Source organism: Rhinatrema bivittatum, chromosome 5 (genome assembly GCF_901001135.1).
Source record: "Rhinatrema bivittatum chromosome 5, aRhiBiv1.1, whole genome shotgun sequence".
Classification (NCBI taxonomy): domain Eukaryota; kingdom Metazoa; phylum Chordata; class Amphibia; order Gymnophiona; family Rhinatrematidae; genus Rhinatrema; species Rhinatrema bivittatum.
The window spans coordinates 207789140-207817086 of NC_042619.1; the positions used below are offsets into that span (position 1 = coordinate 207789140).

The 27947-nt window shown below is 43.6% G+C and overlaps 1 protein-coding gene across 1 annotated transcript in view; it reads right to left on the reverse strand.

Annotated features, from left to right (window-relative positions):
• Nucleotides 1-27947, reverse strand: part of DMD (dystrophin) — a 3148630-nt gene that overhangs the window by 1840876 nt on the left and 1279807 nt on the right. The window contains exon 16 of the mRNA XM_029603105.1: nucleotides 14995-15174. Coding sequence (XP_029458965.1) covers nucleotides 14995-15174 — 180 coding nt within the window. The remainder of the gene's footprint in view (nucleotides 1-14994; nucleotides 15175-27947) is intronic.

The following is a 27947-nucleotide window of genomic DNA, read 5'->3' on the forward strand; positions in this document are numbered from 1 at the left end:
TCAAAATCACAGAACATATAGAAAGTCATGGTTTAATGGAACAAAGTCAGCATGGCTTTACCTAAGGCAAGTCTTGCCTCACAAATCTGCTTCACTTTTTTGAAGGAGCTAATAAACATGTGGATAAAGGTGAACCGGTAGATGTAGTGTACTTGGATTTTCAGAAAGCGTTTGACAAAGTTCCTCATGAGAGGCTTCTAGGAAAAGTAAAAAGTCATGGGATAAGTGGCGATGTCCTTTCGTGGATTACAAACAGGCTAAAAGACAGGAAACAGAGAGTACGATTAAATAGACAATTTTCTCAGTGGAAGGGAGTGGGCAGTGGAGTGCCTCAGGGATCTGTACTGGGACCCTTACTTTTCAACATATTTATAAATGATCTGGAAAGAAATACGATGAGTGAGGTAATCAAATTTGCAGATGATACAAAATTGTTCAGAGTACTTAAATCACAAGCAGATTGTGATAAATTGCAGGAAGACTTTGTGAGACTGGAAAACTGGGCATCGAAATGGCAGATGAAATTTTATGTGGAAAAGTGCAAAGTGATGCATATAGGGAAAATAACCCATGCTATAGTTACACAATGTTAGGTTCCATATTAGGTGCTATCACCCAAGAAAAAGATCTAGGCATCATAGTGGTTAACACATATGCCAGATGTAGACTGGAAAATCCCATCTGCAGAAACTAAAAATAGTAGAGCGATACTGGATGCCATGCAAGTATCTTTGTTCAAACAAATGGTATTGGAACCCACGAGATAAGGAACTATACTCGACTTAGTGCTCACTAATGGAGATAATGTCTCCGATGTCCAGGTGGGCACCCACCTCAGCACCAGTGATCATCAAACGGTATGGTTTAATATCACTAAAAGAATAGGGAAAAGAACCACAAAGACCCGAGTTTTACAGTTCAAAAACACGGACTTTAAGGAAATGGGGAAGTACCTGGAGGAAGAACTAAAAGGATGGGAGAACGAGAGAGATGTGGAGCAGCAGTGGACCAATCTAAAAAGAGCAATCACCAAGGCAACTACTCTATATGTTAGAAATGTAAAGAAAAGCAAAAGAAAATTGAAACCTATCTGGTTCTCAAAGGAGGTAGCTGACAAAATTAAAGCTAAAAGAACAGCATTCAAGAAATATAAAAGATCCCAAAGGGAGGAACACAAAGAAGAATATTTGATTCAACTGAGGGAGACGAAGAAATTAATCAAGTTGGCAAAAATTCAAGCGGAAGAGAGGATTGCCAAGGAGATAAAAAATGGTGACAAAACATTTTTCAGATACATCAGCGAAAAGAGAAAAGTCCATAGTGGTATTGTGAAATTAAAAGGTGGTAATGATCAATGTGTGGAGAGAGACGAAGAAATGGCAGAAATATTAAACAAATACTTCAGTTCTGTGTTCACTAAAGTAGACCCTGGAGAAGGACCATCTCTACACAACAAGAAACTGGAGGGAAGTGGAATAGATGAAAATCCTTTTACAGTAGAAAATGTATGGGAAGAGCTAAAGAATCTGAAAGTGGACAAAGCCATGGGGCCTGATGGGATTCATCCAAGGATACTGAGGGAGCTCAGAGATGTTCTGGCGGGTCCGCTGTGTGACCTGTTCAATAGATCCCTAGAAACGGGAATGGTACCGAGAGATTGGAGAAGAGCGGTGGTGGTCCCGCTTCACAAGAGTGGGAACAGAGAGGAGGCTGGTAACTACAGACCGGTTAGCCTCACTTCAGTGGTGGGAAAAGTAATGGAGTCACTGCTGAAAGAGAGAATAGTGAAATATCTACAGTCCGGAGAATTGATGGACCAGAGGCAACATGGATTCACCAGGGGAAGATCCTGTCAGACAAATCTGATTGACTTTTTTGAGTGGGTAACCAAGGAATTGGATCAAGGAAGAGCGCTCGATGTCATCCACTTGGATTTCAGCAAAGCTTTTGATACGGTTTCCGCACAGGAGACTGGTGAATAAAACGAGAAGCTTAGGAGTGAGTGCCGAGGTGGTGACCTGGATTGCAAATTGGTTGACGGACAGAAGACAATGTGTGATGGTAAATGGTACTTTCTCTGAAGAGAGAGCAGTTTTAAGTGGTGTACCGCAAGGATCGGTGTTGGGACCGGTCCTGTTCAATATCTTTGTGAGTGACATTGCGGACGGGATAGAAGGTAAGGTTTGTCTTTTTGCAGATGACACTAAGATCTGCAACAGAGTGGACACGCCGGAAGGAGTGGAGAGAATGAGATGGGATTTAAGGAAACTGGAAGAGTGGTCGAAGATATGGCAGCTGAGATTCAATGCCAAGAAGTGCAAAGTCATGCATATGGGGAGTGGAAATCCGAATGAACTGTATATCATGGGGGGGGGGGGGGGGGGAAGGCTGATGTGCACGGAGCAGGAGAGGGACCTTGGGGTGATAGTGTCTAATGATATGAAGTCTGCGAAACAATGCGACAAGGCGATAGCAAAAGCCAGAAGAATGCTGGGCTGCATAGAGAGAGGAATATCGAGTAAGAAAAGGGAAGTGATTATCCCCTTGTACAGGTCCTTGGTGAGGCCTCACCTGGAGTACTGTGTTCAGTTCTGGAGACCGTATCTACAAAGAGACAAAGACAAGATGGAAGCGGTACAGAGAAGAGCAACCAGGAAGGTGGAGGGTCTTCATCGGATGACATACGAGGAGAGACTGAAGAATCTAAATATGTACTCCCTGGAGGAAAGGAGGAGCAGGGGTGATATGATTCAGACTTTCAGATACTTGAAAAACTTTAATGATCCAAAGACAACGACAAACCTTTTCCGTAGGAAAAAAATCAGCAGAACCAGAGGTCACGAGCTGAGGCTCCGGGGAGGAAGACTAAGAACCAATGTCAGAAAGTATTTCTTCACGGAAAGGGTGGTGGATGCCTGGAATGCCCTTCTGGAGGAAGTGGTGAAGTCCAAAACTGTGAAGGACACTGTGGATCCATCAAGTCTAGTGGGCATAAATAGAGAGGAGGCAGCAAACACTGCACGAAGCGGCAGTATCCACTGAGGCATTCACGCAGCGGGATGCCAGTGGCCAGTAGTTGGTGTTCTACCTTCAGGCAGCAAAACACTGCACGGAACGGCAGTAGCCACTGAGGCATTCACGGAGCGGGATGCCAGTGGCCAGTAGTTGGTGTTCCACTTTCATGCAACAAAACACTGCACGAAGCGGCAGTAGCCACAGAGGCATTCACGGAGCGGGATGCCAGTGGCCAGTGGTTGGTGTTCCACCTTCACGGAGCGGAAGGATGGAGGGCTGCCATCTCAAAAAACAAAAAAAAAAACAAACAAGCAAACAAAACAGGGGTGGGTAAGGGGCAGGGGTGTGGCCTGCTGGTTGCAGCGGCTGCTACCCCTGATTGAGTTGGATGTTCACTAGGATGGCGCTGCTCTCTGCATTGGTGGAGGGGTGGAAGGGAATTGGGGCCGGAGGGTGCTGGAAGCCAATAGAGACGGGTGGGAGGGAGAAAAAGGGGGGGGGGAATGGATAAACTGCGTAGCTTGCTGGGCAGACTGGATGGGCCGTTGGTCTTCTTCTGCCGTCACTTCTATGTTTCACACTGAAATAGTCAGTTCAGTGTGCTGCGGCAGTCAAAAAATCAAACAGAATGTTGGGAATTATTAGAAAGGGAATGGTGAATAAAACGGAAAATGTCATAATGCCTCTGTATTGCTCCATGGTGAGACCGCACCTTGAATACTGTGTACAATTCTGGTCGCTGCATCTCAAAAAAGATATAATTGCGATGGAGAAGGTACAGAGAAGGGCAACCAAAATGATAAGGGGAATGGAACAGCTCCCCTATGAGGAAAGTCTAAAGAGGTTAGGACTTTTCAGCTTGGAGAAGAGATGGCTGAGAGGGGATATGATAGAGGTGTTTAAAATCATGAGAGGTCTAGAATGGGTAGATGTGAATTGGTTATTTACTCTTTCAGATAATAGAAAGACTAGGGGGCACTCTATGAAGTTAGCATGTGGCATATTTAAACTAATCGGAGAAAGTTCTTTTTTCACTCAACGCACAATTAAACTCTGGAATTTGTTGCCAGAGGATGTGGTTAGTGCAGTTAGTATAGCTGTGTTTAAAAAAGGATTGGATACGTTCTTGGAGGAGAAGTCCATCACCGGCTATTAATTAAGTTGACTTAGAAAATAGCCACTGCTATTACTAGCAACAGCAGCGTGGAATAGACTTAGTTTTTGGGTACTTTCCAGGTTCTTATGGCCTGGATTGGCCACTGTTGGAAACAGGATGCTGGGCTTGATGGACCCTTGGTCTGACCCAGTATGGCATGTTCTTATGTTCTCAAAAACAGAAGCAACCTCCTCTCATAGTAATCACTCTGCTCTACGGTTTGATTATTTGGGTGAAAGTTTGAAAGTTTTCAAATTTGGATTTTTGAGTGATCATCAATTTTGGCTAAATATTCGATTTTAATAATAGTTATTAGGTTTACACACACCTTGAATTAGTAGATGCTTCAATAAAGTAAATTCTAGCACTTTAAAAAAAGAAAAAAATATTTTTTGGAATGTTTGGAGCAAGAGATAGTAAATGATTATATGAGAATTGCTCAGAAGGCTGCAAACTGCCTGTGGCCCATTGCGGACGAGAGACAGCAGACTACAATTCCTTGAGCATGTGCTGATGATATTGTCTCTTGTCTTGAATTAAATTGTGGTAATAGGATTATATTCTATTTCCCTCTCTTTTTGCTTGTGTTTTGAATGTTCTTATGTTCTTACATATTAATTAGATTAATGAATGCATACATCCTGGCTTTTGCAGGTTCTCTTCCCTCTAATTCTTGTCCGCACTCAGAAAAGCTCCCACCCAAAAATAAAATTAAAATTCAGACATCCTTGGCCAGCTACAGTATGGCAAAACAGAAAGGTGTTTGATTGGTCTACAGGTCCAGTGGATAGGACCAGGCAATAAGTCTGTAACTTGGCTCTTAGATATACATACATATATATATATATATATATATATATATATATATATATATATATACAGTATATAAAAAATGGCTTTTAGCAAAGGTATGTTATGTGGGTACTCAGATATATACCAAAGGAAAAAAGAGTAGCACCATTTATATGTCATCCAATAATAAACTATTATTATATAAAAGAAATTTTATTACATAATATCAAATCCTAATTACATTTCCAATCTTTAAATATAAACTTGTTGATGAAGAAAGAGCCACCAGTCGACATATGCTAGTAAGCAAACATACATACCACTACACAACCATCATTCACCACCCAGTCACACATATCATAAAATCATCCTAAAACATTATTTTCATATTGCGCTTCTACATATCTATGTACATTTGTTATTGAACAGTGAAACCATCATCACATTATCACTTTATGCACACTAAGCTCATTTCCTCATGTTAAAGTAAATAGCATATTGATATACATCAATTGCTTGTTGAATTACAATACAATTCTATGATCCCTATCACTTATTTAAAAAAAAAAAAGTGTGCACAAAACCGTGTGCCACTCAAAGGATACTACATGAATCTCTTGTAGTGACAGCAATTTCATCAAAATTTGGATCACTGGAGTTTTTTGAATTATTTAGATAATCCCAGTTTGGCTTTCCCCTCCTCTCCCCCATTAAACCACAACAATCTCAGGGCATAAAAAGTTCCCAGGTATGGAGAGAAGGTTTTTTTAAATCTTTATTTCTTTTAATTACTGTTTGGTGTTTGGTGTGTTTGATGCTTTTAAATATTTTATTGGTGTTTTGGAAATTTTGGATATTATATTCATTAACTGGTTTGAAATATCTATTCTTTTTATGGATATGGCTTTACTCTTGCTTTATGAAGTACCCCAAGTCTCTTGACCTGTATGTTTGACTTATTAGATTGTAAATTCTCTTCAGTAGGGACTGTCTTTTTGTGTGTTTGTACAGTGCTGTGTATGTCGTGTAGCGCTATAGAAATGTTAAGTAGTAGTAATAGTACTATTATGATTAATGTTTTATATTTCTTGATTTTTTTTGTTTTATGAAGAATGGTAATGTTTCAGTTTCTCCATTGTTGCTCTGCATAAAGAGGCTGGCTTGCTGTGGGTTTCAGTTCAGTTCTCTGCATGTTCTGTTTATACTTTCTGATCTCTTTATTCTGTATTTGGTGAGGGTCTGTCTGTGTTCTACATATGTGACCAAGTTGATTTGTTTTGTTGGCATGTAGTTTCTGAGTAAGGATCTATAGCAATCTGATTTGTTTTATTTTCCTAATAGGGGGTGTATTGGTGTTCTAGGACTTGGTGTAATATGTACAGTGTTTCCTTTCAAATGTAAAGTTGTTATTGTTTGATTGCTAGCAGTTAGGGTTGTTTCGGTATGAGAGGTTTACTATGCTGTAATGGTAATTATGTTTATTCATGGCTTTCTGAGGGCAAAGCCCACACCCAGCACACATTACAAAAGGTCAAATTCCATAGGAGTTCCAAGTGTCATTTTTGCAGAGTTTTCTGGTTGGCACCATAGCAATGTATGTAAATATAATATGCACATTGTAAGTGATATTTTTGCCACAGAAGACTGTACTTTTGAATGTTCTTTTTCAGGGAAAATCTGTTATAAATGCATAATTTATGTGTGTGAATGTGTGTGTCTGTCTGTCTGTACAGGGGGTGGGGGCGTGGGGGGGGGGGGAGGTGTGTATGTGTGTGCAAGGCTGAAAGATTTGCTTAGGGTACCTAATACCCTTCCACTGACCATGGGTTCCGTGATAGGTGGGGGATGTCAGGAGATTGTTGGAAGGAGCTGGGCTTTTTTTGACGGGCCTGGGACAGAAACTGAATAAATCAAGGTTGGGGGAAGGAAGGGCTGCACAGTAATTATTTGCACAGGGCAGCAAAAAAGCTAGCAGCGGCCCTGTTTAACGAATTGCTTACCACCACATAAGCCCAATGGAAAGCACTGGAGCAGGATAAAATTCAGCCCCTGAGACAAACTTCCTTTCAGACTTTAAAGCCCTAGCAGAGTAAAATCCAAGCTGGGAATCGCTTTGGCTTCTTTAACAGTTTGAGAAGAGATTTGAGAAGACATCATGTAAGAGGGGTGTGTATTAAACTTATTCCAACTTGTTGTCGCTATTAATTATGATTATGTAGACATGGTGTTAAGTTCAATATGCAGTTTATCGTGGCGGGCAATGTGCTGCATCCATGGGTGTGTCTGATTTGGTGGCATTTGAGAAATGAAAGGAATACCACAGAAATCAGAGCTGGAGCTAGGCATGTTGGTACCCAGGTCATGCAGGCGTTTTTGTTCCCTCCTTCCCCACCTTGATCTTGAATCCCCATCCCCTCTCCCATTTCCCCATTCCACTCTGACCCCTGGTCCTCTTCCCTTCTCTCCTTCCTCTCTACCCCTCAACCCAGACGGTAGAAGAAGAGCTGAAGTCTTTGCAGTTTTCCATTTGCTGTTACCCTTCCCTTGCTTTTCAGGGGCTTTGCATCCTGGCTAGCTGCCGCTCTCGGCCACCCTCAGCTACGGCCTTGATGAAAGTAATGCATGATATAGGCAGCTTCCATTACCAGCAATCCCTGCACACTTTTATTATTCAGCTGCCCTATAAATTTCTGATTAACGATCCCGAATGTCACTCTAGGAGGCTTAACAAAGTAGCCATAAATTAATACAACACACGCGGAGAAATGAAGACCGTGAGTGATGGACTTATCCCAGGACGGAGAGTTCGGTCACTGCTATGAAGTGACCACAGTTCCACGCCCTCTCTTTAGATACCTGAGAACTGCGGCATAAGCCTCACAGGTGTTTTTTTAAATGTTGAAGTGCTTTTCTTCACAACATTTTGTAGAGTGCACTAACTACTACACCGGAGCAATCCACTGTTAAGCCCACGAAGGACAGTCAGGGAAGGCGAGGTGAAAGAAACGGATTTTTAGAAGGAGTCGGAAGTTGCAGAAGAAACAGCTCCTGGGCGGCATTCTGCAGTCAGGCTGCAAATTAAACACGGAACCAGCCTATTGCTTAAATATAAAAACTAAAGATGACTCTGCTACCAGTACCACTATTATTTACCATTTGTGATACACATAAGAGCCAGTCCTTGCACCATGGAGTTTACAGTCAAGGCAAACATACATGACACACGGGAGTCTGTGGGGTGTGCATTTACTGAAGGACGTGCTTAGGATTTAAAAGCTGCTTCAGAAAGTTTTTCCCTCCTTTCTAGCAACTATTTAGTTGTTCTTTATATAGTGTGTCTACAGCACATGTTGTATGTTGTCTGCGGTAGTTCCTCCTGGATCACTTCAGGGCCTCTCCTCTTCAACTGACTTTATCACGCCTATGTCAAACAAGCACAATTCTTCTGTCTGCCCACAGCCCTCCCCAACAGACCAGTGACTCTCGCATGATTACTTCCTCACTAAACTCAAAGCATCAAACAGTAAGTTCATCATCACCCCTATCTCGCCTCCACTCCTCTGCCCAGTCAGACAGGTCAATGCAAGAAACCATGTGTTGAATTTCAGCGCACAGTTATAACGCACAGATTAAATTGTTCTTTTAAACCTCCGATGCAAAATGCTAACAATATGCTAATGCACCAGGAGTTAAAATATGTGTTTGGTGAGCTAGAAAATGCATTCAGGAGATTCTAGAATGCAGTGAGCGGTGAAGATGTGCTTCTAAACTGCTCTGGATGCCACCATCTTCAGGATTGCTTTCAGGAATAGTTTGAGGTGATGTAATAATTTTAACAGCGAGATGGATGAGTGAAAGTTTAGAGATTTCAATTTTTAACTTAGTATGCCCACGAGAGGCCTTAAAAACAGAAAACATAAGATGGCGACTGAGACAGCAGAGCAGATCGGGTATGACGGCGCCACGATTGTTCAAGAGCTGACGGAGGGGGTGATCACAGCTATGGACAGCAAATTAGAGAAATTAAATACATCCATGACTGCCATTGACAATAAACTGTCAGATTTCCTCCGTCGCTTCATAGAAATTGAATCCAGTGTACAATGCAATGCAGTAAAGGTACAGGAGTCAGAAGGGCACGTGGTGGGCCTGGAACAGACAGTACAGATGGTGCAATTAAAAACTGATCTAGAAAATTGCAGCCGTCGTAACATTCTCAGAGTGCTGGGAGCAGTAGAAAGTGTTCCGGAGACCCAAATTATGGAGACTTTTATTACATGGTTATTGAAGAAATTGCAATTATCTGATAACGTATCTTCCACAAGATTTGAACGTGTGCATCGCATGGGGCCCAAAGGAGATTTGAATGATAAGCTGTGCCCTATTATAATCAGATTGCTGGATTTCACTGATACATTTAATATTTTAAAAGCTTATTGAGCCTTGTCTGAACTACGTTACGAGGGAATTAAAGTGCTATTATTTAATGACTATTCTGTAAAAGTGGCAACTAAACGCTGAGATATGGCGCCATTCTGTTCTTTCTTAGCCAGAAAGAAAGTTAAGTTTATGCTATTGTTTCCAGCGGTTTTGCACTAGCAATGAGAAGGAAAAAAACAGAAATTTGAAACAGCAATAGCAATCAGCGCATTTTTGGACACTAATGATCCAACATGGAAGGCTCCTTGAAAAAGCTGAATAGCCACATTTAGTGCTGAGAAGAGGGTGCTATGCTTGGCAGCTTTTTACAGATCTGGCTTTGGATTCCCTTCTATTATTGTTCTTTGTTTCAGAACTTCTTACAAACAGCTAGAATGGAGTAAGTGGAGTTGGGTGATTGTGGGAGTATCACCATGATTGTGGGAGTGTGTGTGTAAGAGATGCTGAGGAAATGTGAAAGGGGATGGCACCTGATTGCATTAGGATGTGTGGTGCATGGTTGTACAGCTGGATGTGTGCGATGATAGTGTGGGGTGGGGAAATAAACCCTTTGATCGGAGCGCAAAAAAGTTTTTGGTTTTTGGATTGGGTAGGGGTGGGGGGAAATATCTAGAAGGAGAAGGCTGGGGGGGTAAGGAATTAGATGAAGGGGAAGATGATGACTGCATGTTGCAGATTCTACATTGAGGTGAGGGAGGGTGCTTAAGCTGGAAGGTTCTCTCTTTGGTAAGGAAGCAATTTGTGTATAAGTGCTTATCTGTTTATGAGTTTCACTAGTGATATAATAACTTGGAATGTAGCTGGCATTTGGATCTCCTATTAAAAGGAAAAAAAATTGGCCGAATTACGTAAAAAAAGTGCCACGATACTTATGCTGCAGGAGACTCTCAATTCTAAAGAAGAAAGTGTTACGCTCAAATGGGAATGGGTAGGGGCCTGCTATGCTGCATTGGTTTCAGTTTCAAGAAAAGAGGGAGTGGCCATTTTATTCCATAAATCACTTGCGATTAAAGACGACAAAGTGATTATTCATAAAGATGGGCAACATGTTATCTGGGTCAGGCAGATGTTTGGAGAAAAGTTGGGGATTTGCTCATCATATGCTCCCAACACATACGATCATGGATTTTCTTTTTCAGATTTGGTAGTACAGTTGATGGGAGTAGGAGACATCCATTTGATTACAGGGGGTGACTTTAACTGTGTTGCAGATTCCTCTATAAATAGGGATAGACCAGTCCAGAAAGGGGTTTTAGGACCTGGTAAAGGAATTCCTTTTTTGTGCACATTTCTGGGAATAAGGGATGCTTGGAGTATTCTAAATCCTGGTAGTAAAGAATGTACCCATGTATCCAGGGATCATTACTGTCAAAGCAGACTAGATTATTTGCTCATCTCAGATTCCAGATTTTCAGAAGCCAAGTCAGTGGATACTGGAAATGTTATCATTTCTGATCATGCCACTGTTACTATGCAATATATTTTTGGGAGGAGGAAAAACTACATTTCAATGGTGTATGCCATCCCACTTAATGGAGGATGCTAATTTAAAAAAAATATTTACATGATAAATGGGAAGAGTTTGCATATTTCAATGCTCAACATGTTTATTTGCCACAACTATACTGGGAAATGGCGAAGGTGGTTTAAAGGGGCCATATTCTTGCGCATTTTATTTATAAGAAAAAACAGATGATTCAAGAAATCCTTAGATTGACTAAATTATTGGACCAAGTGAAGAAAGTATTGGCTAGAGATAAGACTAAGCTGTTAGACACCATCTTTTTACACTACAGGGGCAAATCAATACCCTGATTCATCAGGGAACTATGATACTTTGATATATCAGAAACACAGGATTTTTCATTTCGGGAATAAAATAGGGAAAAGTTTAGCAAGATTGGTTAAATCTTGTGAAAATTACTGTTTTATTCTGATGTTAGGAGATACCACATGGCATGGTAAGTTTACCATGTCGTGAACTAATCCCCATTTTTTACATCCTGCGCTGGAGGGAGGGAAAGAGCGAAAGCGAGAGCCTATTGACAAGGCCATCATAGTAGGGAAGTATTTATATCTTTATAGGAGGAGCCACCTAATAGGTCGAGGTGAGTTGTTGTTGGTGGTTTAGGGGCCAGTTTTTCATGTAGAGTGAGACGTACGAACAGCACAGTACACCTTGGTGAAGATTTGACAACATTTGGAGTGAGGAAAGTCTCAAAAAGATGAAATTTCTACTATGTTCTCTCACGCTAGCTTGATGGACACTATAACAAAAGTTCATCTTTGTGAACCTATAAATAGGTGCACACAATGAGGCCCACTCCAGAGGCTCGCTCTCTCACAATGAGGCCCACTCCAGAGGCTCTCTCTCTCTCTCCTCCTCTTCCTCCCCTCCCGTCCCAAAATAGCCAAAATGCAATTCCAAAAATGTATTGTGAATTGCATTATGGCCATTTCTGGCATATCGCACAACTTAACGCCAAGGAAAAAGGTGTAGTTTTTTCTGGCATTAAAACCGTGTGATAGCATGCGTTATGGCCCCTAATTTAACTAATTCCCATCCAAAACTCCTCCCCGATCCCGTCCCCCCAAAAAGATTTGCATTCGCACCGTGTACTACAGTGTTTTTCAAATGTGTTATGGTGTTAACACATGCGTTAACGCATTATCACGTGCATTAACGCCGTAACTCATTTTAATGAATGATGCGGTATGTTTGTTGGATATTTTGGATGACTGTGATATATCAGAGGCAAATTTGCTAGTGTGTATATGAAAGGCAAGTTGCATGATAAAAAAGTGAATATTAATACAATGGATATCTGGTGAGTATCATACCATGGAAATGTGGCATAACCATATGAACAATCTATTACTTATGGAAAGATTAACTGTGCTTAAAAGTACTTTAAGAGAATGTAACAATTTTCTAAAAATTTGGGATCCATACCTAAAATTGCTTTCTACTAGAATCCGCAGTATGATTGTAAATGCATTGAGTATATGAAGAACATCTGAGGAGGTTAGGGTGGGAAGAAAAAAAGGGGGGGGGGATAAAGGGGGTAAATAAGGGCTGAGGGTGACCTGATATGTTGTTTTTGAGGAGGATTCATAATATTTGTTAAAAACTTTGCTTTGTATTATGTTAGTAATGTTTATAATTGAAGAGTTTTATTTTATTTTATTTATTTATTTAGGCATTTTATATACCGTCGTTCCAAAAGAAGATCACAACGGTTTACAAAAACAGCATTTATATTCTGGATGAACATTCATATTCTAGGTCAACACAACATCAAATACATTTTAAATAGGGGCTAGGACAGTAGTTTGTAATACATGAGTTCCATCTCAATAGCTTTCACGTATTAGTCAGTAATATAATTTACATCGCTCAGTACTTATTGCACATTCTGCTAACATTATCTATGATTTTTGATAGTGAATTATCTGTATATTGATATTTTAAGTTAAATCATATGCATTTTTGAAAAGTCATGTTTTTATTTCACGTCTGAAACTCTTTCTTTCTGTTATTAGACGTAACGTTTCTGGTAGAGAATTCCACAATTTGGGACCTGCTATGGAAAACATTCAGTCCCTTATTTGTGTTAGAGGTGTACTCCATGTTGTAGACACATTTAAAGTCCTTTGTTTTGTGATCTTAATGCTCACTGCCAGTGTGTATGGTTGAGGTGTCACTCCTATTAAGCAGGGGTTTAAGTGTTAATACTTTATAATGAATTCTGGATTGTACTGGCAGCTAGTGCAGTGCTATCAGTGAGGAAGTGATGTTGTCAAATTTCCTTGTCCCTAATAAGTCTTGCCGAGGCATTTTGTAAAAACTGTAGTGGTTTTAATAGTCCTGAAAGAAGGCCTAGTAGTAGGGAGTCACAGTAATCTATGTTTGAAAATATTAATGTTTGTAAAACAGTGCGGAAGTCCTGAATTGTTAGTAATAGTTTCAACCAGTGTAATGTTGTCAGCTTGGAAAATCTTGTTTTAATTAATTTGCTTATGTGCTTTTTCATTGTAAAGATCTCATCAGTCTTTATTCCTAGGTCCCGTACTTGATCTGAGAGTGTAATGTTAAAATTGCTGAGGTCTGGAGGTGGCGGTTTGACTATAGAGGAGTTTCTCCTTAACCACACGATTTCACTTTTTGTGTGTGTTTAGTGTTAGTTTCAGCTGAGATAGTTCTTGTTGTATTGCCTTCATGTATTTTGACAGTGTCTATGCAGTTTTTTCAAATGATTTTTTTGTTAATTTTGTAAAGCCTTTTGCTCAATAAACAGATTTTTCCTAAAAAATGCATTCAGCATGGGCTGAATGTACATTTAAACTCAGGAGTAGGGGTGAGGGAGCCACCACCAGAACAGTCAGGCCGATGACAGACCCGCGGTGCAGCACTGTACATGTTGCAGGTCAGGCATAAAAAAAAGAGTTTATGCTGGAAACGTTTCTCCACCTTTGACCCAGGTGTAACATTTTCAGCATTAAAAATTGTGTGGTCAGCAAGTGCTTTGGGAGGGAATGCTTCATGCCCTCACTAGCATGGGATTTCCATGCGAGGGTACTGAGCTGACCGCACATTACTGAAAGCTCATTTTGTGAGCGTAAATCTCCTTGCTGTATCGGCAGTAAGGTTTATGCTCACAAAACGAGTGTTTAAGGGCTGGTAAACCTTTAATTCGGGTGGACGCATCTTTCTGCATCGGCCTGGAAGTGCATAGCTCCTCCCCAGACTCTTTATCTTGGAGTTATATTCCTTACCCTCCGGCATCATCTTCCTGAGGGAAATAACTCTGCTTGCCCTCCCGATTCTCTCTTCCACTCAATGCAGAAAGGTCCTCTCTTTCAAGGCCCAGCGTACTTGCACTTCTCTATTCCTCCTCACTGCCTCATCCCCCTCGCGTCCCTCCTACCTCTGGAGCTTCTTCTCCTTTATCACCTTAAAACATCTCAAATCTTTTCTCGCTCCACCTGCAAGTCCCACAAGAGTGCACACTGCTCCAGGAGGCAACTTATTTGCCTCTTCCCCATGTCTGCTATACCTCCACCTTCTATCCCCAACTTTTTTTTTTTTTGCTTTCTTTCTTCAACCTTAAGCTATAACCTTTTATTAAGCTAATTTTCCTTAGTTCTTCAACTAAGGACATGACTAAAATCCTTCTATGATGCTTCAGCAGAGGACATGGCAGCAAACATCTTTAATCTGGGATTGCTGCAGAATACCAATATGTTTTTATCTTTGCATCCTACGCTGTAACATCTGATCCAACATGCTTTGTGTCCATTGCTTATATTTCATTCTAATTAATTGTATAAGTTCGTCATGTTGTCACCATTTCTGTTTTCTTTTCAAATCTCATTTTAGGAAAATGAATATGCAAACACGGGTGGAGAGAAAATAATTCTTTGACTAATTTGGAAACAGTAGTAACAAAAATAAAACCCTCAAAATGGTGTGTGAAAGTTATGCTTTGCAGAGAATCATAAAAGTTTCAGCATTTTCCTAAAGGAACCAACGGAGGACTTATCGGTCGACAGCTGGGTAACATCAGGATTTGGTAAAGGCGCACACAAACCTGCATTGAGATGTTCTCCAGTTTCTGCACAAGGCTGTCCCACCGCTGGGCAAAGTTTTCCAGCCGAGCTTCGAGCTTCTGAGACACTGCCTTATTCTTCACAGCCGACAGGAGATCCTGACTGAGGGAACACAGTTTATCCATTGTCTGCCTTTTCAGTTCCAGCTCTCCCTTCAGAATCTGGTAAAACAAAAGCATTTCCTTCAGTCAGCAAACTACTTAGAAAAGAGAACTTGCGGCTAAACCAGTGTCTCCTGCCAAGTCCTCTGAGGCACACCTAACAGTCTGGTTTTCAGAAGGTCCCCCACCATGAGTATGCATGAGCTAGATCTGCATACTTTTGAAGGCACATTATATGCATGTCTGTCCCGTGCCTATTCATTATGACTCTCCTCAAAACCAGACACCATTTTTAAAGTGCTACTAGACTTACACAGGGCTGCACAGATACATTTAGAAGTCAATCCCTGCTCAATAGAGATTACAGTCTAGTCAAGACAAACATACATTACAAACAAGAGTCTATGAGAAGGGTATTTACTGTAAAGAAGTGTTTAGGATTTAAAGGCATTCTCAAGAAGGTGAGTTTTTAAAATGGATTTCAATATGGCCAGAGAGGGAGCATGACAGACTGATTCAAGAAGTGTTTTCCATTCATATGGCAAAGAAAGTTGGAAAGTTAGGTGTCAGAAGTGCAAGAAAAGGGCATGGACAAGAGGAACTTGTACGATAGATGGAGAACATGAGGAACTATGTACAGCGAGAGAACAGAAGGTAGGCAATGAGGAGCTACAGAGTGAATAAATTTGTAGGCGAGTAAAAGAAGCTTGAACTGTATGTTGAAATGGGCATGAAGCCCATGCAGCGACTTGAGAAGAAGCAATGGTCATAGTGATGTTGAAGGAAGATACATCATGCAGCTGAATTTTGAACAAGTACAGTGGAGAAAGATAGTTCAATGGGATGACCACACTGTAGGAGGGAAGTGATAGAAGAGTGGATTTTGGTAGTACGCTAAGAAAGGAAGGGATACTAGCAATTTTACGAAGGAAAAAGTGATAAGGTTGATATTCAAAAGCTATTTAGACAGATAACTTAAAAAAAGTTATCCATTTAAAAGGAAAAACCTGTATTTTCAACAACTTATCCAGCTAAATTCTAACCGGATAACTAGACAGATATTTTGGGGGTATTCCCAGGGATGGGCGGAAGGTATTTCGGGGAACATCGGAGTTAGCTGGATAAGTTATCTGGCTAACTCTGGTTAAACACAGAAACAAAGAAATGATGGCAGAAAAGAACCGATGGTCCATCCAGTCTGCCCATGGTAGTATCTGACTTGCTGTGCAGGTTACTCCCACGAATTAGTCAGTTTTGCTTGATGTGCTTTGCTTATAGACTTGGCCATAGAAGCAATCCTGTGTTTTTTTCTTAATTTCTGAGCATCAATACCCCAGACAGTATAAAAGTCATGGCTCTTGTTTGTTATCCCTGAATCCAAATTTCTCTTTCCTTTCAGCCCCAACGCCTCTCCTTGAAGCAGATAGCAATGTTACAGTTGCATCAAAAGCATCAAGGCTTATGGGTTAAGGGTAGTAATGCCATGCTACTATTAAGGGTAGTAACCACTGCACTGTGCTGGTTACCCTCATGTTCATCAGTTCTGCAGACCATAAAAGTCGTGGCTCTCGATGGTTGCTGCCTAAATCCAATTCCCCTTTTCCCTACTGTTGAAGCAGAGAGCAATGTTAAAGTTGCATCAAAAGTATCAAGATTTATTTGGTTAAGGGTAGTAACCGCTGCACCAGCAAGTTACCCCCATGCACGCTTTCTTCATTTCCTTTAGGACTTGGCCATAGAAGCAGTCCTGTGCCTTTTCCCTTATGCCCGCGTAACAGTATTTGTTGTATTTATATACCATTGTTCTGAATCAATCTGAAAGGTTTACAAGATAAAAACATATAAAAGTGTATAAAACTAAATCATAAATACATAGTAATAACAATAAAAAATAGTTACACCAATAATATTAATCCATAAATAAATAAGATCAAATAAAAGCACATAATAAAACAGAAAATTAAAAGAATCCCAGATCTTGGAAGCTGGGGCCCTTGGTTGTTGTCTGAATCAAATTCCTGTTATCCCCCTGTCGTTTAAGCAGGGAACAATGTTGCAGTTGCATTACAAGAATCAAAGCACATTGGTTACGGGTAGTAATCTCCATGCCTTCTGCTAAGGGTAGTAACTGCCGTATCAGCAAGTTACCCCCTTGCATGCTTATCTCATTTCCATCTTCTAGCCTTTAGAGATCCACAGTGCTTATCCCATGCTCCTTTGAACTTGTTGACTGTTTTCTTCTTCACCACCTCCTCCGGAAGGGCATTCCAGGTCTACACCACTCTCTCTGTGAAGAAATATTTCCTGACATTGGTTCTGCCAATGTCAGGAAATATTGGTTCTGCCAATGTCAGGAAATAGCCGCCCCTGGAGATTCATTTTGTGGCCCCTAGTTCTATTGTTTTCTTTCCAATGGAAAAGGTTCGAAGTCCATACATTACTGAAACCTTTTAGGTATCTGAAGGTCTGTATCATATCTCCCCTGCATCTCTTCCAGGGTATACATGTTCAGATCCTTCAGCTTCTCCTCACAGGTCTTCCGATACAGACCCCACACCATTTTGGTTGCCCTTCTCTGGACCGCCTCCATCCTGTCTCTATCCTGACATATGGGCTCCTTGGGATGCAGCTACTATCTCGCCATAAGCGAGAGCTTCCCCCCCATAAAAAGAATCCACCATGGGATAGAGAGTTGAACACTGGAATTAATTGCTAGCTGGAGCACTCTCAGATGACACTTTCTTTCTTCCAGGGGAAGAGAGGGGTTCACATGAAAAAAATGCAATTTGTTTTCTGAAATATCCTAATTAAATAACAATACGCAATATACAAAGTAAAACGGCTGCTTAGTTTATAAGTGAGAAGAGTTAGTTAACGTTACTCTCCAACATATATAACAGCTGTGGAAGTTTGACCTCTTGTAGGATATCACTCCTTACCCATTCAGCTTTTGTTCTCTCCTCCTCCCTGGGTAGATGAGTATACAGGATCCCATACCTAATCCAACACTGAGACCCATTCCCCCACATCCCATATCTTTAATCCTGGGACTGCAATAATCTAAACTAGAGAGGTCCTTGCCTACGTACTCTGTCTGCACTGCAAAGATATATCCATCCAGCTGCCAGCCATAGACAGTCAGTTGTTCTATTCTTCTTCCTTGGTTCTCTGCCCCCAAGTAGATGAATATACAGGATCCACCCTCTCATGGTTTGCATCCAGGCTTTTCAATAATCTAAATAACTATCATAACTAGAGAGTTGTTGCCAAAACGTCTGGCCTCCAAGGTGCTCCCCAACCTCAGCCTGGTTGGACAGTACTCAGGGATGACCAATCTGCTGATACCCATACAATTTGTTTCAGGGACATTGTAGCCTGTTGTTAGACCCGGCTAGTCCATGACTTCCAGTATCATTTAATCCTACTTCCTTTATCCGCCTTATTTTTCATCCTTATCACCTCTCTCCATTTACCTTTGCTCCTGAGGGAATGATGGTGGATTGTCTGCAATACTATAATCTTTCAACTTTGTCCCTACCACTGCCATAATATACGATAGCAGACAAGAAGCATCAGGCCCATTCATCCTTCCCCACCTCTCTTCTGGTTCAATGCCCAGCTGTTGCCCAGCTTGCCCCTCCCTTCCCACTAGGGCTCCTTTGTGCTTATCCCAGGTTATCTTGAATTTCATTATTGATTTTACCTCCATCTCTTCCACAGAGAGCGCATTCCATGCATCTAGGACCGTTTCTGTGAAAGAAATATTTTCTGATGTTACTCCTGAGTCTAACTTCCAGGAGCTTCACACCAGCATGCTTTCCTCTGAAAGAGGTTTGCTTCTTGTGTCTAATTTAAAGCTTTCAGGTATTTGAATGTCTCTATCATATCCCCCCTATCTTTCATGCCTCTAGGTAGTGGCATGCGATCAGAGTCTTCAAGGGATTCAGTGAATCCCCAGCCCATAGGCATCGCTACGAGGTGGAAAGTGCCCAATTTTAAACATCAGATCGGGCAGGGATAAGCCAAACCCTTGCCTGATCTGATCAGTGGAAACACATCTCCCTTCAGCAACACCCCCCACCCCCTCCCAGGCAGCAGGAACCAAGTTTATCCAAATGTCATCTCCTGCTGCTGTGAGAATGCTCTCACAGCTTTTATTACAAGACCTGCTCTGTGGCAACAGGAGATGATGTTTGGATAAACGTGACTCCTGCTGCCATACACTTCACGACTCAGCAGCCTGTCTTGTGGTGGCTGAAGAAAGAGACAGAACATGGTGGCCACTAATGGACCCCATCCCACTGGTGGCCAAAGAGAGAAGTACAACGCGTTGGCCACCAGTAGACCTCCATCCTGCTGGCAGTTGAAAGAGGAAGACATGGTCGCCACCAATGGACCCCATCCCGCTGGTAGCAAACTAGAGGAGGAGGACATGGAGGTCATCAGTGAACCCCATCCCACTGGTGGCTGAAGAAGAGGCTCAGGCCCTATGTGGATGTGGCTGGTATAGAGCCTATGTGTGTGTGGGTGACTGCCTGTGGGTGGGTGTGTGGCTGCCTGCCTGTATGTGGGTGTGGGGGATTGCTGATTGTGTGTGTGTGTGTATGACTATTTGGGTGGGTGGGTTACAGGCTGTGTGTGGAGGGGGATTGAGAGCCTGTGTACATGGGGGGAGGGTTGAGAGGCACTGTGTGTGTGGGGGGGGATTTGAGAGGCTTTGTGTGTGGGAGGGAGTTGAGAGGCTGTGTGTGTGTGTGTAGTGGGGTGTTGACAGGCTGTGTGTGAGGGGGGGGTGGATGAAAGCTTGTACGTATGTGGTGGCCTGGGTGGGTGAAAGCCTGTGTGTTTGTGGTTTGGTTAGAGCCTATGGGGCGGATTTTCAGACTCCGCGAATAGGCCTACTTTTGTTTGCGCTCCAGGCCCAAACAAAAGTACGCTGGATTTTAGTAGATACGCGCTGAGCCGCGCGTATCTGCTAAAAACCTGGATCGGCGCGCGCAAGGCTATCGATTTTGTATAGCCGGCGCGTGCCGAGCCGCGCAGCCTACCCCCGTTCCCTCCAAGGCCGCTCCGAAATCGGAGCGGCCTTGGAGGGAATCCTCTAACGCCCTCCCCTCACCTTCCCCTCCCTTCCTCTACCTAACCCACCCGCCCGGCCCTGTCTACACCCCTCCCTTACCTTTCTCCGGGGATTTACGCCTCCCGGAGGGAGAAGTAAATCCCCAAGCGCGAGCGGGCCTCCTGCGCGCCGGGCCGCGACCTGGGGGCGGGTACGGAGGGCGCGGCCACGCCCCGGGCCGTAGCCACGCCCCCGTACCCGCCCCCAAAACGCTGCTGACACGCCCCCGAAACGCAGCAACGACCGGGCCCGCCCCCCGACACGCCCCCGACACGCCCCCCTCGGAGAACCCCGGGACTTACGCGAGTCCCGGGGCTCTGCGCGCGCCGGTAGGCCTATGTAAAATAGGCTCACCGGCGTGCAAGGCCATGCTCGCCTAAATCCGCCCGGTTTTGGGCGGATTTAGGCGAGCAGGGCTCTGAAAATCCGCCCCTATGTGTTTTCTGTGTGTGTATGTATGTGACTGCCTGGGTGTGGGTGGATGACTAAGATCCTCTCAATGGGGACTACTTGATGTGCCCTCAGTCAGAGCTGCTCGCCTTATGGTACAAGAGAATCTGCCTTTTCAGAAGCAGCACCTGTTCTACACATTTCCAATGGAACTCAGAATGTCTGAATGTATTAAGAAGTTTCGACTCCTGAAAAGCTTCATACTAAAACAAACATTTGGATAAAAATACTCATATTGGTCAAAAAAGCAAACAGAATGTTGGGAATTATTAGAAAGGGAATGGTGAATAAAACGGAAAATATCATAATGCCTCTGTATCACTCCATGGTGAGACCGCACCTTGTATACTGTGGACAATTCTGGTCGCCGCATCTCAAAAAAGATATAATTGCAATGGAGAAGGTTCAGAGAAGGGCTACCAAAATGATAAGGGGAATGGAACAGCTCCCCTATGAGGAAAGACTAAAGAGGTTAGGACTTTTCAGTTTGGAGAAGAGACGGCTGAGGGGGGATATGATAGAAGTGTTTAAAATCATGAGAGGTCTACAACGGGTAGATGTGAATCGGCTATTTACTCTTTCGGATAATAGAAAGACTAGGGGGCACTCCATGAATTTAGCATGTGGCACATTTAAAACTAATCGGAGAAAGTTCTTTTTTACTCAATGCACAAGTTAGTATAGCTGTGTTTAAAAAAGGATTGGATAAGTTCTTGGAGTGGAAGTCCATTATCTGCTATTAAGTTCACTTAGGGGCGGATTTTAAAAGGAGCGCGAATAGCCTACTTTTGTTTGCGCTCCAGGCGCAAACAAAAGTACGCTGGATTTTAGTAGATACGCGCGGAGCCGCGCGTATCTGCTAAAAACCTGGATCGGCGCGCGCAAGGCTATGGATTTTGTATAGCCGGCGCGCGCCGAGCCGCGCAGCCTACCCCCGTTCCCTCCAAGGCCGCTCCGAAATCGGAGCGGCCTCGGAGGGAACTTTCCTTTGCCCTCCCCTCACCTTCCCCTCCCTTCCCCTACCTAACCCACCCCGCCCGGCCCTGTCGAAACCCCCCCCTTACCTTTGTCGGGGGATTTACGCCTCCCAGAGGGAGGCGTAAATCCCCGCGCGTCAGCGGGCCTCCTGCGCGCCGGGACGCGACCTGGGGGCGGGTCCGGAGGGCGCGGCCATGCCCCCGGGCCGCCCCGGGCCGTAGCCACGCCCCCTGGCCCGCCCCCGGAACGCTCCCGACACGCCCCGAAAACGCCGCGCGGTTCGGGCCCGCCCCCGACACGCCCCCTCCGAAAACCCCGGGACTTACGCGAGTCCCGGGGCTCTGCGCGCGCCGGTAGGCCTATGTAAAATAGGCTTACCGGCGCGCAGGGCCCTGCTCGTGTAAATCCGCCCGGTTTTGGGCGGATTTACGCGAGCAGGGCTCTGAAAATCCGCCCCTTAGAGAATAGCCACTGCCATTAGCAACGGTAACATGGAATAGAGTTAGTTTTTGGGTACTTGCCAGGTTCTTATGGCCTGGATTGGCCACTGTTGGAGACAGGATGCTGGGCTTGATGGACCCGTGGTCTGACCCAGTATGGCATGTTCTTCTTATGTTCTCCTATTGAATTGCATCTATCCTAGGTATTATGATTTTGTTTATGTAGTAAATATGTTTTGTTTTATTTATATATTATTTTTGTGAATGTTTTATTTTGTATATCACTTAGGCTGTCAGTGTTAGGCAATACATTTTAGTAAATGAAATGAAATGACATGACTACCTAGGTTGGTCAGTGAAAGCCTGAGTGTGTGTGAGCTTGTATATGGGTGTGAGGGTGTATATGTGACTGCCTCTGTGTGTATGGAGGGTGAAGGGTAAGAGCCTGTGTGTATGTGTATGTGCGGGTGTGCAGATGACTACCTGAGTGGGTGGGCAAGAGCTTGTGTATGTGTGGGTATGTGGAGGAGGGGTTGAAAGATTATGTGTGTATGTGTGTGTGGCTGGGTGAGCGCCTGTGTGCGGGGATGTGTGTATGTGTGACTGCCAGTGTGTGGGTGCAAGTAGATGACTGTCTGTGTGTGTGTTGGAAGGGTGGGTGACTGCCTGTATGGATGGTGAGAGCCAGTGTGTTTGAGTCGGTGGGAGAGAGCTGGTGGGTGTCTTGAGGAGAGCCTGTGGGGCGGATTTTAAAAGCCCTGCACACGTAAATCCTTCTGGATTTACGCGCACAGGGCAGTCGCGTGCCGGCGCGCCTATTTTGCATAGGCCGCCAGCCCGCGCAGAGCCCCGGGATGCGCGTAAGTCCCGGGGCTTTCTAAAAGGGGCGGAGAGGGGGCGTGTCAGGGGCGTGCCGCGGCATTTAGGGGGCGAGCCCGGGGCGTGGCGCTGGCCAGGGGGCATGGTCGAGGCCTCCGGACCAGCTCCCAGGTCGGGTGACGGCGCGCCAGCAGCCTGCTGGCGCGCGCAGATTTACATCTGCTTTTAGCAGGCGTAAATCTGCCAACAAAGGTAAGGGGGTGTTTAGATAGGGCCGGCGGGGGTGGGTTAGGTAGGGGAAGGGAGGGGAGGGGCGAAGGAAAGTTCCCTCCGAGGCCGCTCCGAAATTGGAGCGGCCTCGGAGGGAACAGGCAGCGCGCGCTGGGCTCGGCGCACGCAGGTTGCATAAATGTGCACCCCCTTGCGCGCGCCGACCCCGGAGTTTATAAGATACGCACGGCTACGCGCGTATCTTATAAAATCCAGCGTACTTTTGTTCGCGCCTGGTACGCGAACAAAAGTACGCGATCGCGCAATTTTTTAAAATCTACCCCTGTGTGTGTGTAGCTAAAGTATGTACAACTCCCCTTCCCCAATCCACAACAATCTCAGAGTGGCCGGAAATCGAAACATCCCAGGTATGGAGAGAGTGAGAGATTTTTAAAATCCTTAGTTTCATTATTGGATGTTTTTTGATATGTCTGCTGTTTTAAAATCTTATTTTGGTATTTTGGAAAATGTTATAAACATTTTTATGGTTGGATGTTCTATTCATCAATTGCTTTTAAATATTTATTCTTTTTATTAGTATGGTTTTCCTTCTATCATTAATGTATTATATTTCTTTATTTTGTTTATTGGTCGCTTATTTTGCCTTTGGTAAGGGTCTGTCTGTGTTCTCTATGTGTGATCGTAGTGAGGGATTCTGCTAGTGTATAGTTTCTGTGTAGGGGTCTATAGCTGTCTGTTTTGTTCTGTTTCCAATAGGAGGTGTATTGGTCTTCTAGGGCCTGGTGTAATATTTGCACAGCTGCTCTTTCCTGAGTAGGATTGTTGCTATTGAGTCCTGGGAATAAGTATTTTGATATTGTAGATTTGTTTCTTGGGGTAAACTGTAATCTCCGTAGGCTGTGATAGCTTTTATTGGATCTATGTAAGTATTATATAGAAACATAGAAACATATAGAAACATAGAAATGACGGCAGAAGAAGACCAAACGGCCCATCCAGTCTGCCCAGCAAGCTTCACATTTTTTCTCATACTTATCTGTTTCTCTTAGCTCTTTGGTTCTATTTCCCTTCCACCCCCACCATTAATGTAGAGAGCAGTGATGGAGCTGCAACCAAGTGAAATATCAAGCTTGATTAGTTATGGGTAGTAGGGGAAGTAACCGCCGCAATAAGCAAGCTACACCCATGCTTATTTGTTTTACCCAGACTGTGTTATTCAGCCCTTATTGGTTGTTTTTCTTCTCCCCTGCCGTTGAAGCAGGGAGCTATGCTGGATATGCGTGTAGTATCAGTTTTTCTTCTCCCCTGCCGTTGAAGCAGGATATGCATTGAAAGTGAAGTATCAGGCTTATTTGGTTTGGGGTAGTAACCGCCGTAACAAGCCAGCTACTCCCCGCTTTGTGAGTGCGAATCCTTTTTTCTTCTCCCCTGCTGTTGAAGCAGAGAGCTATGCTGGATATGCGTGAAGTATCAGTTTTTCTTCTCCCCTGCCGTTGAAGCAGAGAGCTATGCTGGATATGCGTGAAGTATCAGTTTTTCTTCTCCCCTGCCGTTGAAGCAGAGAGCTATGCTGGATATGCGTGAAGTATCAGTTTTTCTTCTCCCCTGCTGTTGAAGCAGGGAGCTATGCTGGATATGCGTGAAGTATCAGTTTTTCTTCTCCCCTGCCGTTGAAGCAGGGAGCTATGCTGGATATGCATTGAAAGTGAAGTATCAGGCTTATTTGGTTTGGGGTAGTAACCGCCGTAACAAGCCAGCTACTCCCCACTTTGTGAGTGCGAATCCTTTTTTCCACATTTCCTCTTGCTGTTGTAGCTTAGAGCGATGTTGGAGTCACAGTAACCATGTGTATGTTTATTGAATAAGGGTATTGTCTCCAGGCAGTAGCCGTCATTCTGGCGAGCCACCCACTCTTTATTGACGGCCTCTTGATTTTATGGATCCACAGTGTTTATCCCACGCCCCTTTGAAGTCCTTCACAGTTCTGGTCTTCACCACTTCCTTCGGAAGGGCATTCCAGGCATCCACCACCCTCTCCGTGAAGAAATACTTCCTGACATTGGTTCTGAATCTTCCTCCCTGGAGCTTCAAATCATGACCCCTGGTTCTGCTGATTTTTTTCCTATGGAAAAGGTTTGTCGTTGTCTTTGGATCATTAAAACCTTTCAAGTATCTGAAAGTCTGTATCATATCACCTCTGCTCCTCCTTTCCTCCAGGGTGTACATATTTAGATTCTTCAATCTCTCCTCATAAGTCATTTGATGAAGACCTTCCACCTTTTTGGTCACCCTTCTCTGGACCGCCTCCATCTTGTCTCTGTCTCTTCGGAGATACGGTCTCCAGAACTGAACACAATACTCCAGGTGAGGTCTCACCAAGGACCTGTACAAGGGGATAATCACTTCCCTTTTCTTACTCGATATTCTTCTCTCTATGCAGCCCAGCATTCTTCTGGCTTTAGCTATCGCCTTGTCACATTGTTTCGCCGACTTCAGATCATTAGACACCATCACCCCAAGGTCTCTCTCCTGCTCCTTGCACATCAGCCTTTCTCCCCCCATCGAATACAGTTCATTCGGATTTCCACTCCCCATATGCATGACTTTGCACTTCTTGGCATTGAATGTCAGCTGCCATGTCTTCGACCACTCTTCCATCTTCCTTAAATCCCGTCTCATTCTCTCCACTCCTTCCGGCGTGTCCACTCTGTTGCAGATCTTAGTGTCATCCGCAAAAAGACATACCTTACCTTCTATCCCTTCCGCAATGTCACTCACAAAGATATTGAAAAGGACCGGTCCCAACACCGATCCCTGCGGTACACCGCTTAAAATCGCTCTCTCTTCAGAGAGAGTTCCATTTACCATCACACATTGTCTTCTGTCCGTCAACCAGTTTGCAATCCAGGCCACCACCTCGGCACTCACTCCTAAGCTTCTCATTTTATTCACCAGTCTCCTGTGCGGGACAGTGTCAAAAGCTTTGCTGAAATCCAAGTAGATGACATCGAGTGCTCTTCCTCGATCCAATTCCTTGGTTACCCAGTCAAAAAAGTCAATCAGATTTGTCTGACAGGATCTTCCAATGGTGAATCCATGCTGCCTCTGGTCCAGCAATTCTCCCGACTGTAGATAGTTCACTATTCTCTCTTTCAACAGTGACTCCATTACTTTTCCCACCACCGAAGTGAGGCTAACTGGTCTGTAGTTACCAGCCTCTTCTCTGTTCCCACTCTTGTGAAGCGGGACCACCACCGCTCTCCTCCAATCATTCGGCACCACTCCCGTTTCTAGGGATCTATTGAATAGGTCACACAGCGGACCTGCCAGCACATCTCTGAGCTCCCTCAGTATTCTGGGATGAACTTCATCAGGCCCCATGGCTTTGTCCACTTTCAGTTTCACCAGCTCTTCCCATACATTTTCTTCTGTAAATGGAGTTACATCTACTCCATTCCCCTCCAGTTTCTTGTTAACTAGTGTCGGTCCTTCTCCAGGGTCCTCTTTAGTGAACACAGAACTGAAGTATTCATTTAATATTTCTGCCATTTCTTCGTCTCTCTCCACACATTGATAATACTATACATGAGTTATTGTGACAATATAGGACCCGGCTTTAGATGTGAATTTCGCTGATCTGATATCTGAAGAAGGTACTTAGGTAGTTTTAAAAACTTTTGTACAATATTTTTTAGGTATATATATTTTTATTTTACAGATATTTTATTTAGGCAGCCTCACTTGCTCTGATTTATAAATAAGAGGTATATTGATGTTTTAGAGCCTAATATAATATTTGCAGTGCTCACATTTTTGTTGGTAGGACTGAGTTTGAGTGCTGACAGTTAGTGCTGTTTTTGGTATGGGAGGTTTACAGTATTGCAATTGTTTATTCAAGGCTTTCCGAGGGCCAAGCCCACACAAATTACATATTACAACAGGCCTAATGCCATAGGGGTTCCATGTGTCTTTTGTCTCTAGAGGAGAGGGGGTTGAGTGAGCAAGACTGCTGTAGTGGGAGTGAGAGGGGGAGGGGGGATGGTGCATGTGGAAGGGGATTGGAGACTGAGGGATCGAGACTGAATCCCCTGCTATAATGTCACCACATGCTACTGCCTCTAGGGTACACACACTTAGGCTCTTTAAGTCTCATCTCATAGACCCATTTTGGAATCTCTTCTTTGGATGGCCTCCAGTCTGTCTGTATCCTTTTGGAGATATGGACTGCAGAGTATTCTAGAAGGTGTCACTGAGTCCTCCACAGACGTAAGATCGCCTCCTTTTTTTTCTGCAGGTTACATCATTCCTTATGCACCCTAGCTCCCCTGTGTTTGTTGCACAGTTTTGCTAACTTGAGACCATCAGACATGATCACTCCAAGTTCTTCCAAAATGCAAAACTGCAACCCCAGAATGCTTGGAGTTGGGATTTTTATAAAAGCAGAAATCGGGACTGGATTGGCGTTCCTGAGGGACTGGAGTTAGTTGAACGGTATCATTTTATGGCTGCTGCATAAAAAAACAAAAACATTCCACTGATATGTGCTCTCGAAGTTATGCATATTTATCTATTTTGGTTTTTTTCTCTCTGTTAATTATCCTTTTCTTTGTGCCTTCACTCCTTAATCAAATTTTACAAGTGGCACTAGAAAGACCAAAGCTCTGTTAAAGTGAATGTCAAGAACAGGAAACATGTCCGGTCGGCAGTAAGAGCCGAGATCTAAGTGAAAATATATTAAGCTGCAAGAACTCCCTTAAATGGTCCCCTCTGCCACCATGCATGTCAGCAAAGAGAAG